A 15,319-nucleotide genomic window follows, 5' to 3' on the forward strand; every position below is an offset into this window, starting at 1 on the left:
CCGCGCGGGGCACTGTGGGAGCGCGGCGGGTGGCAAGGATGGCGGAGGCGTTCGGGGATGAGCTCTTCAGCGTGTTCGAGGGGGACGCGGCCGCCGCCGCCTCTGGGGCCAAGAAGGGCAAAGCGGGCGCCACTGAGGCCGCCAGGAGAGCAGGGTGAGGGCGCGGAGAGGGGCCGCGGGTGCTCTGTCGGTGGCGGCTCGGGTCGTAACGCTGGGCCTGGCATGTGCCGGCGGGTGTGAGCTGCTGAACCCCCCCGGCACCGGGAGTCGGTGCAGCCTGAAGGAACCCAACGTCTATAAGTGTCTGAAGAGAGGGTGCCAAGAGGATGGAGCCAGGCTCTTCTTGGTGGTGCCGAGCAATAGGAAAAGAGGCAACGGGCGGAAACTGATGCACAGGAATTTTCATCTGAACATGAGGGAGAACTACTTTACTGTGTGGGTGACCAAGCACTGGAACAGGTTGCCTAGAGAAGCGATGGAGTCTCCCTCACAGGAGATATTCCAAAACTGTCTGGATGCAGTCCTGTGCCATGTGCTTTGGGATGACCCTGCTTGATCAGGGAAGTTGGACCACTGTGGTGCCTTCAACCTGACCCGTTCTGTAATTCTGTGACCTGCTTTTCCAAAATTTCTGGCCTTAAAGCTGTAGTCAGCCCTGGCTCAGTGGAAGTTGGGAAGTATTGGGACCTGCTAGGCAGCTTATCAGGGAAGTGGCCTGAAATCCCACAGTTCTTTTTGTGAATGGACTTCCCCCTGGATTGTTCCCTGAAAGCAATGTGATCACAGTCACTATTGGGACAGCTGTTTTCTTTCCTGAAAATAAATAAATTAAAGATGCAAAGTTTAAATTTTTTGTCTGTTTGTGTTGCAGAAAAGGATTGGAAGAAAAACCTTCAGTACCAGCAACAGGGAAGCCGAAAAGGGACGCTGAGGTTGATAGTACAGAAGCTGTTTTTTTGGGAAAGAAGCCAAAATTGGAAGATGTTGTATCAGAAGATGCTAAGTAAGTGCCCAGCTTAATGTGTAAAGTAGTTCCAGCAGGCCATACTGGTTAACCATTGCTGATTGTGAACAATCACTATAAAGTAGTTTTGCACTGTTTTCAAATAAAGATGAATTTTTGTATGAAAATTTGCATTTCCATTGTCTGTTTTAAGTGAGGATGTGCTGCTAGTGCAGTCTCAGCAGTGATGAGCACTGGATGTGTTTAAAATAAAAGTGCAAGTGTTCATGTATTTAGTCATGTATTTAGTATTTATCACATATGTAAGTACAAAGTGTTATGTATTTGTGGGTACTCATATGAATTGAGAGTTCTTGGTCAAAGCCATTGTGTTAATTCCACACACAGCAAGAGATGAGCAGCCAAGTACATGGGAGGAGGCAGACTTGGTTTGCTGTGTACCATGCCATTGAAAAACATAGTTGGCTTGGGATACTCTGGGTTAATTAGAAAAAGTAATTTGGCCAGAGAGACAGAAACAAGACTTTTGAGACATGTAAGGTGATAACTGCAGTAAATGTTTGGAATCTTGATTACGGGCATGAATTTAAATTTGAGCATAAATGGCAGGTATTTGACGTGGATAGAGGGATGTACTTGGACATGTCAGCAGCTGGGGAGATGAGGCAGCTGAAGGGAAGCCAGAATGCCATTTTTGTGCTGTAGGATCTGCATTATCTATCCCTTTTTTCTTTCTAGAACTTCATGACTGGTATTATGAGGTGTTTTGAAAATAGGTGGAAGGGGCAGTGCAGGCACTTTTTCATTTTATTGTATCTTAAGAGGTTCTTGGAAACTCCGAAGCTTATGTTGATTCAGAAAATTAGGGGGGTTCATGGGAAAAAAACCTCGTCCAGACATGCCAAATGCAGGTGTGCACTTCCTGCTCAAAATGCAGAAAACTGTACTGCAGAAATATAACATATGTGTTTGCTGGGCTTTTATGCTGTTTTCTGGGTGATGTGTTACTGACTTCTGTCAGGCAGAATTCTGGTCTGGATTGTCAATTGGTCTTGCATATTAATTTTTCCTAAGTTGAAAGTAAGATTTTCTGTGAGAAGGTCATGGGAAGACTTCTTAGAGCACTGTAAACAGAGGATATAGAAGCAAGAGAAAACCAGAGCCAACATTTTAAGTCAATTTCTGAGTGGTATCAGCAGAATGTGTGTTTGCCCACAGTAGCTTATAAAATCATCAGGAATAAACAGTTTCATGCAGTGAGACTGTAGTCCTTCCTTGTGGCCATGAAAGAAGGAACTGGTAAAGAAACTGGGCCTTGTCTTCAGGCAGCTGCTTGGATTGATTCAGGCTGCTGTTATTCCGTGTCATGACTAGCAGCAGGAATACAGGTCTTGAATTTTGCTTTGTTGTATATTGGAAAAAGTCCCCATTTAATCATAAAACTTTAGGTGAACAAATCAGATCCAAGTGCTGTTTTGTGGTGAAAGATTTAAAGCAGCAGCTAAAGTAGACTTATGGAGCAGCACAATCTTAACTTACAGGTATTAGTCCTAGTAGTAGTCTCTGCCGACTGTCCACGTCAAGATTGTGCATATTTTCTTTCTGTCACAGTTAAAGTAGAGGTGCAATTCAACATGTTAGTATTTATAAATGCAGAAGAATTTTTGAATGCTTTTCAGTGATCCTAACTCATGTGTTTTTAGTCTGGCAGACCTAATGCCTCAAGTAAAGGTGCAAGCTGTGGAAACTGTTGAAGGTTGCACACATGAGGTAAGTGCAGTGAAAATGCGTATGAAAAATATAGGCTTGTTTCATATAATTGTATTTTTTACTGTTGGGTTAACAGTATTGTTTGTTTCACTTTTAATTATTGTATCATAGAATTGCAGAATCATTTAGGTTGAAAAAGACCTTTAACATCATCCTTAAGACCTTTGAGTGCATTAGCCCAGCACTGCCAATTCCATCACTGAAGCAGGTTCCCCCGGGTCATATCTCCATGTCTTTAAATACCCCCAGGTTTGGTGACTCAGCCACTTCCCTGGGCAGCCTGTTGCAATGCTTGACAACCCTTCCCGTGGAGAAATTTATTCTGATATCCTGTGTATGTCCAGTTTTCCCTGGCGCAGCTTGAGGCCATTTTCTATTGTCCTGTCACTTTTTACCTCCGAGGAGAAACAGACCGAAACCTGACTGTGCCTGTAGCCCTGCCTGGAGATGTGACCCAAGGGCAGAACCCAGCACTGTCCTTGTTGAACCTCATAATATTGGCCTCAGCCCATTGATCCAGCCAATCCAGATCCCTCTGCAGAATCTTCCTATACTTCAGCAGATATATTATTTTATATTATATTTATGCTTGTAACGAGTTTGAAGTATGTGTCTGACATGGAGCATTCAGAAGATGCACTTGAAAAATTAGTAGGATATCTTACCAGAAGAAGTTTGAATCACACTTGTAATGTAATTGAGTGATTGTGAAAGACTTGATGGTAATGTAGATAGGTTTCCATATTTGAAAGGTACCAAGAACATTCTGAGCACTGTTGTTGAGGAGGAAAACCTACTGATTGTTAAAATAAGACTGTGTTCATATTGTGATCTATGTGTGCAGCAGTGCATTCTCTGTTATGCTATATTCTGCTATTCTTGTTCAAGAATGAAAGGCTTTCTTGTAAAGCTGATTACTGTTGAAAATTACATGTTGGCAAAAAGAAAAAAAAAGTTTTCTTTTGTGAAAACAAAATTTTGAAAATTATCCATTTTCAAATTGTATTGATAGACATAAATACACATCTAAATGCGAAAAATGGGAAATATTAATGCCCAGGTGTCTGTACAATTATTGTTATCTTGAGTTGTCTCATAGAGGTTTGCCTTGAGTTAGTAACTGAGCAGAGTTTAAGTATTTAGAATGAATAAATGTGGGATATTGGCCGGGAACAGGAAGATTACCTGTATAAATAACAGTGTCATATGAAAAAGGAATATAATCAGTGTGAGCTGGGTAATTGCTTCTCACCACCACTGGCAGAAAGCCGTGATTGTGCCTTGTCCCGAAGAGCTGATGTTCCAAGGTAGGTGAAGCAGTAATATTTCACACAAGACAGCAGGGGTATCAGCAAAGTGAGAGAAGGAGCATTGTTGGGGCAGGAGAATAGAAAGATTAATTGAAAAACTGTAAGTGGAAGGAAGGAACCTTCTGAGCTCACAGAAACAGGATAATAGCAATTCAAGTTAGTTTTTGTACACTTGACGTTGCCAGACATCACTGCAGTGGACACAGAATTCTGCAACTGTTTTTATTTTAAATGTATTTTATAGGTTGCACTTCCAGCATACGAAGAATTCACAGGTCTGAAGCCACGAACTGGAAAAGCTGCAAAAGTATGTGGTAGATTGCATTTCTTTTTCTTTTTTGTGCATGCTTTAGATAGTAGATGAGAGTAGAGCAAAAAATTATGTACTTTGTCTGTAAGATCTGGAAAAGATGGCCTGTTTCTATATTTAAAGTCTGGTAGAGAAAATTATATGATTGAATGCGGTGGATAGGCTGTTACGTCAATTCTTTCTGCAACATCAGGTGGTGGCATCACTGTAGTTTCTCTTCCTAAATTAGTAAATTAGAGAAAATTCAGTCATCAGGGCAAAAGTTTAATTTTATATGACATCAAGACATAAGCAAAGATCTTAGGTGTGCTATTAGATAAAAATGTTTAAATACAAAGCTATTGTAGAATACTGGACTAAGATCAGCTGAAATTACAAATATCTGCAGGATTTCTGCCTCTAATTTGCACGCTAGATCAGTCAGAAAATTAATTAAATGTAACTCTGTTTTAAGATTATGCGATGTTTTTGCTTTTTTTCTTTCTAGGAATATCCCTTTATTCTTGATGCCTTTCAGAGAGAAGCTATTCTTTGTGTAGATAACAACCAGTCTGTGTTAGTGTCAGCTCATACATCAGCTGGTAAAACTGTTTGTGCTGAGTAAGTTATTTTCTAACAAGCTCTAATAGAAGGGTGTAATATTCATTGTGTCATTTTGTCGCACCATCAGTAGCTATTGTGTCCCAGTTTCTTGATGCAAAGTACAGTCCATAGGTGTTAGAATTGAATTGGCCACTCTTGAATGTAAAAATTACATTTTTCATCTTGTTTACTGGGTAGCGAAAGGCTTAATTTGTGTTTAAGCTTAACTTCTATTTTTTAACAACCTGTCGGTATGTTATTGTATAGATTGAAGAGAAAATTTCTTCAATACTGATTTGCTTATATCTGGGGAAAAAAAACCCTTTGTTTTCTAGCTCCTGGCTATAACTAATAAAGACTTTCTTGTGTGTGTTTTTTTCCTTTGTCAGAAGCACTTGTTTGATTTAGTTTGCAACTTTAATTTCTATCAGTCAAGAAATTTTTAAAAGCTAGTGTATATTTTCTGTCAGTGTTTGGTTGGACAATGGAGTGACTTTGCTGACCTGAAGTAAAAAGTGAAATGTACATGAAGATATATTAGAGCATGGACTTAAATAATAGTAGTTTTGTTGTGAGGCAGTGACAATTTTTTAGTTAAACCAGATGTGCTCTGGTGTCCATAAAAATCAGTTAAGTTGGTGTCAAGGATCTTTTACTCTCCAAAGAGGCATATGTAGTTGAGTTAAGATTGCACTGAACTTAATCTAGAAATGAAATGCTGGATTTATTAGAGCATGGGTTCAAATGCTGCATATCATTGTACTGGTGTTCTGAATTGCATAATTTATTTTGCTTTTAAGCAGGAGATTAGAGCAAAGTAATATGCTCTGAATGTCTTCCTGAAAACTCTAATATGTACAGTGTTTGAATACAGGTATGCAATTGCCCTGGCTTTGAGGGAGAAACAACGTGTGATATTTACAAGTCCAATTAAAGCTTTGAGTAATCAGAAGTACCGTGAAATGTACGAAGAATTTCAGGATGTTGGTTTGATGACTGGGGATGTTACCATTAATCCTACAGCTTCTTGTCTGGTAATGACAACCGAGGTAAGATCAGACATTAATTCTTGATCTGTGTGTTTTCTTCTACCTTTTTTGATTGGGAAAGTCTGATATTAAAACATTAAAGTTGCCCAGTTAGGGTAGAAAATGTTCTAAAGTTCGTTAAGGCTCCTTTGAATATTTTAACTTTTGGTTATTTAAAAAGTGAGGTAAATCTCTGTGAATTCATGCTTTTGAACTGTCAGTCAGGAACTTTAATTCTAATGTGGAGAGAGTCAGAACTTAATTTCCTGAGTGCTCAAGGCACTGACTTTTCTTTGGATAGATGTGAAAAGCTGACAGTCACACTGTGGGGTCGGTGTTTTGTTCTAGGGGGCAAAATGGGAAGAGGAAAATCATGGAGGGGTAGTTGAGTGGCTCACAGTAGATCCTAGAACCCCAGGAATATGCAGCTTTTAACTTCTGGTAACAAAGTACTGTTGGCAGAGTTTTGTCATATTTCTGTTGTGGAAGTCTGTCTAGCCATGAGTCACAATTTTTCTCTTTTTGTCTTTACCTCAAAGGAGCAGCCAAAACTTTGTTAGGGAAAGATTGGGGTAGAGAGACTGGATGATTTGATTTCTGACAAAAGAGTTCCTCTTAATCACAGAGGGGTTACATATTAAGATGAGAGAAAAGGAGGCTTGGCAGAAGTGGATCTGTAGACCTGTAACAATTATGCTGACACATAGCGTCTAAAATGCTTTTAGGTTTTGTGCAAAGTAAGATTTCATACTGCCGTGTAAATGTGAACCAAAAATTCTGGCAGTTTTTTACTGACATCTATGTTACGTGACTTATTTCATGTGATGGAACTCAGTTCTTCTTTTTTTTCCTAGATTTTGAGAAGTATGCTCTACAGAGGTTCTGAGGTTATGCGGGAAGTCGCATGGGTTATTTTTGATGAAATTCACTACATGAGAGACTCAGGTATCCTCTGTGTACTGTCTTTCTTTTCAAGAAATCTTATTTTTTCCTGAAGAACATTTTCTTTTCCTTTTGAAGAATTAAGTCTTATTCTCTCTCTTTTAAAATAAGTCATCTTCTTTATGAATCTATAAGAATTTGTTTTTTACTGAATGTATATAATTATATGTTGCAGTTTGCATTTTCTTGTCCAAGGCAAAAGCAACTTTGAGGGCATTTGATATATCCCACTTGTGTAGGGGAGACTTGTTTTAGTTTTTGTTTTATTTTGTATTTACGCATGGTGTTCTTTGGCTTCAGGGATGAAAAATATGCTTTGATCACATAAATTTCTCATATTACTTTTCCATTTTCAGAACGTGGTGTGGTTTGGGAAGAGACAATTATTTTACTCCCTGACAATGTACATTATGTGTTCCTTTCTGCAACTATTCCAAATGCCCGTCAGTTTGCTGAATGGATCTGCCATCTTCACAAACAGGTTGGGTTCTTCATGTGCTACACCTCCATCTTTGTTGTTTTTTGACATAAAATAGTGTGGCTGATAACACCTGGGCCTTTGAGTTTCTTTTTAGTCATGTCATTGCTTACAGATGATAGTAGATCACTCCTGGCTTCTATGGTCTTACTTTTGCAGTTCTGCCGCCTGTTGGTTCTACATGGTAACGTTAGAGTAATTTCTTCAGTGTTTATTTTCCACAACTATTTAGGTACCTACCTGATTTGAACAAATATTCTGAATTATGAAACATGATGAATGTACAGTAATTTTCTGAGAGCTGATAAACAAGGTTATTGGGAGAAAGTTTTTGAGGAGCTCTGTAAAAAGGCCATGAAGGAATCAAAAGTAAATCTTAAATCTTTAGAAAATATTATATATGCTCACAAACAAAGTGAGAAAAGAGAAACATAAGAAATCTACCTTGTCCGGTAATCTTTAGGGTTTTTTTGTTTTTTTTTTTTTTCAGGACTTTTGTGGCAAAGAATTTGTGAATTAGAATTGGGGAATTTAGTATCAACAAGAGGCTGGTCCAATTTTAAAAATATCCCAGAGATTGATTCTTATGTTGTTTGTGATGAAGGGAGTATAGTATAAGACATGTGTATTTAAGCTTGGCACAAAACTTAGATTCTGTTTTGCATAATACTAGATCATAGGGGTTTTTTTCAAAGCAGATTTAGGTATTATTTAATGTTTTAAAGGGAGTGTTTTGTTTGTTTTTTCCTAAAGAAGCTTTCTCTATCCACTGAAACCTTATATGTTCATGAAAGTGCACTGTGAGCCTTTTTTAGGTGTTTTAAGAAAAACTTCAGGCTTTTTTACAGAAGAGAAGTTAACAGTTTTTCCTTCGATTTTAGGAGGTGTTAATATTGTGAGTCTGTTTAATAGTGCAGAAGGAAATATTACCTGTCTTTACTTTTCATGTTCACAAGACAGAATTTTTGTAGCCAACTTGTGTTCTAAAGCATTTGCAAACTTTCATTTTCTTAAAGAATGTCATTAGTACAAAAGCCGTATTCAGGAAAGAAAATGTATTGTTTTACACTCTGAGAGCCTTACATTCTGGCCTCTAGAAAGTTGGTGTTTAGTTGTAATGTATTTGCTTTCTAATCAAATGATTTTTAAAATGCAATTATAAAATATTGATGTGAATTATGTTTTTTCTTTGTAGCCTTGCCATGTGATTTACACTGACTATCGACCCACTCCACTGCAGCATTATATATTCCCAGCAGGAGGAGATGGACTCCATCTGGTTGTGGATGAAAATGTAAGGAAAGTTCGGTTTGTTTGAAAGATTGTTTTCCTCACTCAAAAGCTTGAGCTCTTGCAAAATTTGAATAGGCTGTATAAATGATGCTTTTGTTAAAATTAAGTACAAGTGAATAGTTATGTTCTCTGAATTGCTCTTAGATTTTTGGAGTCTTATACAAGAAATTGGTTGTCTAATGTCATGCAGGCAGCTGAGTAATACTTCCCTGAAATGTCTTAAGTGCCCACATCCTTGCTTTGTTTGCAAAACTGCATGCTGCTTTCTGTAAATCTGCAAAGTAGTTGATATTCCTTGTACTGTTTCTCACTCAAAACGTAGTGGCATGTAAATTTTACTTTGGTAGAGGGTGCAAAATATTTTTGTTCCTTTAGGTGATTTTGAACTAACAACTTGTTTAAAATTCATCATCAGCTTGCTCAGAAGTAGCTAATGCCATAAACAGCAGTATTGTGCTTGAAGCTAGATCTTCTTTGGGCAGTGCAGTTTTATGTGGACGTTCCTAAAAGTCAGTTTTGATATTGTGACGTTCAGCATATCTGGCGTGATTGATGGTGTGATGGTAGGAGCAATGAGCAGTAACTTCAGAGACGCTAATGTAATTCTGTGCTGTGACATGACCTAGTAAACTCTCTTGCCAGCTTATGTATTGTTTTTGTTTCTCTGCCTGTATATGTGGGGTAATGGTACTGGCTGTGCAAAGCAGAAAGTATTTTTAAGTGGGCTGTGTAAGAACTAACTACTAACAAAGATTGTGTTTTACATCTAGGGAGATTTCAGAGAAGATAATTTTAATACAGCAATGCAAGTGCTTAGAGATGCAGGCGACTTAGCAAAAGGGGACCAGAAAGGCAGAAAAGGAGGAACAAAAGGTGAGTTTGAATCCCATTCTGAGATAACTTTTTGTATTAATACTACAAAGTTATATGCGAGTTATGCTTGTGTTTTAATTACTCAATAAGACTTTTTTTTTATAAAATTTAATTTAAATTAATGTAATCTCTCTGCAGGTCCTTCAAATGTTTTTAAGATTGTTAAGATGATCATGGAAAGGAATTTCCAACCTGTGATTATTTTCAGCTTCAGTAAGAAAGACTGCGAAGCCTATGCACTTCAGATGACAAAGTTAGATTTCAATACAGGTACAGATAAATCAAATACAATTTTACTCAGAGATGTAGTGTAATGTGAAATGTTACTTTTTCTTAGGAACTGTCTGTACATATGGCTTTTTCATTTAGTATGCCAGTACATCAGGCTGTTTTCAGTAGGAAAATATTGGTGCACAAAGAGTATTTCGTCACCAAATGTTGAACAGTTATTCTGTTGTGAACTCCACTTCTTTCTCCAGTAACCTATTTATTATAATAATAGCAGGAGAGTTCCTAGAAAATTCTGTATATAATGGGAGAAGACTGATCATAACAAAAGTATTTCCCAAAATTTTCATGTTATATCCACTTCAAAAATGAGTATTCTCTCAAAGTCTGAATAACTGTATAACAAACCACTAGACTGTTCTTTCTCAACTATACAATCCAGTTCCTTGCTCTCCTTCTTCCCCCTTCTTCTCAAAAGTGAAAACCAAATGTAAACAAAGAATAATTTTTTTTATCTTGGACTAAGACCACACTTGGCAAGTAAGTTCAAGTTCATTGCTTCTCAGAAATCTAGAGAGTTGTAACAAAAATAAGGAATTTTTTGTAAATCAATGTATTGTTTCACATTTGTGAACTGTTCAGGGTTCTTGCTTGCTTACTTGCTCCAATCTTTGCATGTTTTGGTTGTGTTGCAAAATAGTGTAGGTGTTTCTGTCAGAAAATTTAAAGATATGCATAAGTAGAGAGATGCATTTTCATATGTTTTCTTCAGAGTCACACCTTTGAGTATATTTTCTTTGTATTTGTACAACTGTGTATAAAGGGTGTAGACTGAGAGTTAATAGAGAAGAGCCTCTGTGTCAATGCAAACATGGACTAGTGGTTGGAAGAAAAATGGGGAGGTTCATGAGATAGATTTGTAGTACATAAAACTATAATTCCCAGGTTTGGAAATAGCTGAAGTTTGGATTATTCTGACAGGTTTGTTCTATTTTCCTTTTTCCTGATTGTCTACTGCTGGTTACTGTTAGGCTTCTTTAGGCTCATTGGAGTCTTGATCGTTTGACCCAATGTGGGAGATTTTGTTTAGACTTCACAGTCTTCCATGGTATTTTTATTGTAAACTTCCGTAAATATTAGAATGTGGTAACACTTTATTTACATATGGTATTAGCCTTCTACATTTTGTAATAACTTACTAATTGCCTTCTTAGATGAAGAAAAAAAGATGGTTGAAGAAGTGTTCAATAATGCGATTGACTGTCTGTCAGATGAAGACAAAAAGCTTCCTCAGGTGAGTGGAAGTTGAATAGGGTTCTTTTGAATAGGATTGAATTGCTCTTCTCCTGTTTGTTGCAACTTTTGAGGCTGTGGATCTTTTGTAGAGGGTACAGAAATTTTAAAACTGGATAATCTCATTCATCTCCCTGGGTAGTATCTCTTTCACTGCTGCTTGTCATTATGAAATAGGAGATTAGGATTCCTTCTAGTTGTGATTCCAGCAAATGACGTATGCTAAAATTACCAATGGAGTTCCTGCCCCTTGTTTTATTTTTTCTAATTATGGTTTTAAGTAAAAGTAAGAGCTTATAAAGAGATAGACCTGAGTTTAAACTGTCTGGAAGTGAGAGTGCAGTATGAACTTCTCGGTTATTGGCATCTGAAGCTTTCAAAAAGTTGCAGTGATGCATCTGCAATCTAATTTATTGTACAATGACTAAGCATAGTGACATTTTTCCATCCTTACAGTGGAAAAATACAAGCTTCTAAATGGATAGAATATTACAAGATTCAGTACTTTTGTAACAAAAAGTATCTTTTTTTCCTAATCCCCTCTTCTGTTGATTTGTGTCCATCGTGTCTTAACTGTGATCTTTATTGTGAGTGTAGCAGTTTCCCCTTGCAAAAAATCAGCCATTTAATTTTTGACCATGCCTACTTGGTTTGGTTTCCATACATCTGTTTTATGAATATGGAAAAAATCCAGAAAATAGGGATCCAGTATATAAGGTGGTGTGTGCTGGTTGTTTTGGTAAGCTTAAAAAATGCCATTGTATCCAAGTTATCTGTTTGAGTATCCGTGTATCCTCAGAATTAGGTTTGGGGTGAAAACCAACTGTTAATAGATTGCTAGTGAGAATCTTTGTTGTCAAATTAAAAAAAACAGAGAAAGCTAAGTTTCCTTAGGTATTTGTTTGAAGTATAATGTTCTTAGAATTAAACAGTGTATTTCAGTCATTTGCAGCCTGAATTTCCTTGTCTGGTTCTCATAGGTGCTGACTTCACTGTTTTACAGCACATCCCACTAAGTGCAATTATGGCAACTAAATTAAAAAAAATAAATCTCATACATACCAGAATCACTATTTCAAAAATTATTTTAAATTAGGCTTTTTTTTTTAATAGAAGCAAATTTAAATACTAACTGCATGTGTAAATTAGGTCATACCTTTACAGTGCCTAACCCAGTTTGAGACTGGTCTACTAAAAGGATTGGCCTCTGACTTTAACCTTCATATTATTCCTAGTTCTAACTGGAATGTCATATTGAAGGAATATTTATTGTATTTTAAACTGGGAAATAGTGAGTGTCATGAACACTAAGGGCAGTGGTGAGATTTTCCATGCAAGTTTTATTTTTTAGTAACAAATACTAAAATTTGTTTACTGGTCTTTGTACATTTCTTCCCAGGTCGAGCATGTACTTCCTCTTTTGAAACGAGGAATTGGTATTCATCATGGTGGTTTGCTCCCTATCTTAAAAGAAACCATAGAAATTCTTTTCTCTGAGGGCCTAATAAAGGTATTTTTATGTCCATATTTAGTTTGTTCTCTGTTGTGAATACATAGTTGGTAATACTGAAAATCCAAAAATATGTCTTAGCTCAGGATGTACATTAGTATTATAGTGTACAGTTGCAGCTGTAGTTTTAAGTGTTTCAGATTTTATTTGAAAGTATTTGAACTTAAAATAATCTAGCTTGGAATATTTTCTTCAACTATTTTATGTTAGATTTTGTTCCTATAGATGTTGCTGGACATGCACCAACCTGTTTGTTTGATATCCTAAGTGTCATACTTTCAGAAAAATGTAATCTTATATGAAAGTGGTGGAAGGTTTTTTTGGGTGGCTAATTCCTATTTTCTTCTTGCAAAATTTGAATATTGGAATTTACTATTATTGATTAATGTAATTTGCACCTCCTAATGTTTTCTTTTGGAGTCTAATTAGTCCCATGTGACTAGTTTTCATGTTTTACCAGAGAAAGAAGGGAAAGAGGGAAAGAATGGTTTTCTCCAGGTTTTAAGTATTGAATATGCCCGTGTTCCCAGTGTTGACTGTAAATATGTATTAAAATCTGGAGATATTTTGTGTAGCAATCTCTGCATATTTTCATGTTTGTTTTGAAAGCCTTTTTTTGCTTGCTTAACTTCAGTCTGTTTATTTAGGCCTTATTTGCAACAGAGACTTTTGCAATGGGAATTAATATGCCAGCCAGGACTGTGCTATTTACGAGTGCCAGTAAATTTGATGGGAAAGATTTCCGATGGGTAAGTGAAAAGCAGGTTCTGTAGAGTAACTGAATTGCATTATTTAAATCTTATTAGGATTAAATTTACTCTTGACATGTTCACTTCAATGTAGTAGAAAATGTTTTTTCTTTCAAAAATCTCTGTTCTCTAATCCATTTATAATTGGGGTACAGATTCCTAAAGACAAGGTTCCTCAGATTATCTGTGACATTATTTAATAGATACATCAAAAGTTCATGGAACATGCTAACAAGGTTAGCAGCAGACATTGGTTCAGACTAAGACTATATAATCGTAATTAGCACTTTATTTGTTCTTCCTATTTTTCTAGTGTTTGTTAATTTCTCATTTTATCCTAGATATCCTCAGGTGAATACATTCAAATGTCAGGTCGTGCTGGACGCCGAGGTATGGATGATAGGGGAATAGTAATTCTTATGGTGGATGAAAAAATGAGTCCAACAATTGGCAAACAGCTTTTGAAGGTAGGAGAGAGATTATTTTGTTTCTATTCTCTCAATAAGGTTATGCTTATTTGAGTAATGTAACATGCAAAATTATACACCTAAAACAAAAAGTATATATATCATGCATGTAGAAGATGACAACTCCTAAAAGAAGGTTTCTGTGAATTCTCATTAGAGGAGGAGTTTCTATTGTGAAACAAAATTAGAAGACTAATATTCTTCTTTGTATAAAAGTAATATCATCCGTCTTTGTATAAAAGGGCTATCAGGCAGGAGAAGTAGAATTACATCCTCTTTTCTGATGATAGCACTACTACCGAAGTATTCTTTTTCTTGCTGAGTGCAGTCAGTTCAAGGGTTTTGCTGAACTAGGAAACGTTTGCTGAGATTTCACAAGAATTATTAAATTCTTGGTTCTCTGATGAATTAAAACTTTGTTGGTGGACTCTCAGTGTGATAGACAAAGTCATGAAAAAATGAGGTAGATACAATAAATAAGAACAAAATGGCTGTCACTGAGCATCTAGAAGAAATTTCATGTCAGAACAGGCTAAGAAAATCTATACAGGCTAACATTTTTTCTATATTTACAATTTGTAGTTATCATTAAGAATTACTCAATTAGGTTTTAATTACCATGACAGTGCTTATCTGTCTTAAGATCATGATCCTGTCTTGTGGAAGTATTTTGCTTTGCTCCAGGATAAGCTAAAGATTTATATGAAAAACTTCAGAAGAAATAAATTAGCCATATTGAGAATGACAGAACATTTACATAGAACATTTTTGTCATAGCTCTTCAACCCTAATGTGTGTCTGATCCAAATAATTTCCTGAAGACCAGAGCAAAACATCTAGGAATCATGTTGTCAGCTGCCTCACACTGTGATCAGTGAAGTGAGAGCTTTGAGTGTCTTGGTACCAGCAATGCTGCTCCAGCTGTACTCTCTGGCTGTGGCACTGTCCATTGCGACATTGTATACAGTACTTCTAGCATTAATTCAGCCCTCCATTCTTAGATGGAGTTCTTACAAGGGATATTTGTAAATATTTCTTAAATTCAGTAATGTATGTTAGTCTTCTACAGTGTAACTAGGTTTTTTTGTTTATCCTTAGCATTTATTTGACCACTTAATATTTAGTAAACTAGTGACTTGCAGAAATCTGTAAACCTAAATGATTACAATACTGTTGGGGCAGCTTTCTGAAGATGGTAAATTATAATTTGATGTTTGCGTAATACTAAGAAATATTTTGGTGGAACTTTTTTTTTTGTTTCCTTACCTAAAATCTTTAAACTATATTGTGTTAGTTTAGGTAGGAAGTTTAGGTAGGAAATAGAACTTCTCCTTGATGCTAGATAGCCTTTGAAACCAGAGCAGCATCTCTCTAGCTGGAATTTGGCTGTGTTACAAGGATTTATCCCTCCAGTGAGAGTAGAGTTAGTTACTCAGCAGTGCTAATCTGTTATGTCTCTAAAAAACAAAAATCTTAAGCTAATTGTGTTATGAAAATGAATGATTTTATGCTGAAAGAAAAT

General features: G+C 36.5%; 1 protein-coding gene across 1 annotated transcript in view; it reads left to right on the forward strand.

The window, feature by feature from the left end:
• The first annotated feature begins 6 nt into the window (after positions 1 to 6).
• MTREX (Mtr4 exosome RNA helicase) overlaps positions 7 to 15,319 on the forward strand; it is a 43,640-nt gene continuing 28,327 nt past the window's right edge. Inside the window, exons 1-15 of the mRNA XM_027709347.1 lie at positions 7 to 154; positions 872 to 1,003; positions 2,668 to 2,734; positions 4,289 to 4,351; positions 4,842 to 4,954; positions 5,811 to 5,985; positions 6,819 to 6,909; positions 7,263 to 7,387; positions 8,580 to 8,678; positions 9,448 to 9,550; positions 9,689 to 9,820; positions 10,993 to 11,072; positions 12,471 to 12,581; positions 13,229 to 13,330; positions 13,672 to 13,797. Coding sequence (XP_027565148.1) covers positions 39 to 154; positions 872 to 1,003; positions 2,668 to 2,734; positions 4,289 to 4,351; positions 4,842 to 4,954; positions 5,811 to 5,985; positions 6,819 to 6,909; positions 7,263 to 7,387; positions 8,580 to 8,678; positions 9,448 to 9,550; positions 9,689 to 9,820; positions 10,993 to 11,072; positions 12,471 to 12,581; positions 13,229 to 13,330; positions 13,672 to 13,797 — 1,635 coding nt within the window. The 5' untranslated portion in view covers positions 7 to 38. The remainder of the gene's footprint in view (positions 155 to 871; positions 1,004 to 2,667; positions 2,735 to 4,288; positions 4,352 to 4,841; positions 4,955 to 5,810; positions 5,986 to 6,818; positions 6,910 to 7,262; positions 7,388 to 8,579; positions 8,679 to 9,447; positions 9,551 to 9,688; positions 9,821 to 10,992; positions 11,073 to 12,470; positions 12,582 to 13,228; positions 13,331 to 13,671; positions 13,798 to 15,319) is intronic.

This window comes from Neopelma chrysocephalum, unplaced genomic scaffold, assembly GCF_003984885.1.
Source record: "Neopelma chrysocephalum unplaced genomic scaffold, ASM398488v2 Primary Assembly neopelma1_96770, whole genome shotgun sequence".
NCBI lineage: Eukaryota > Metazoa > Chordata > Aves > Passeriformes > Pipridae > Neopelma > Neopelma chrysocephalum.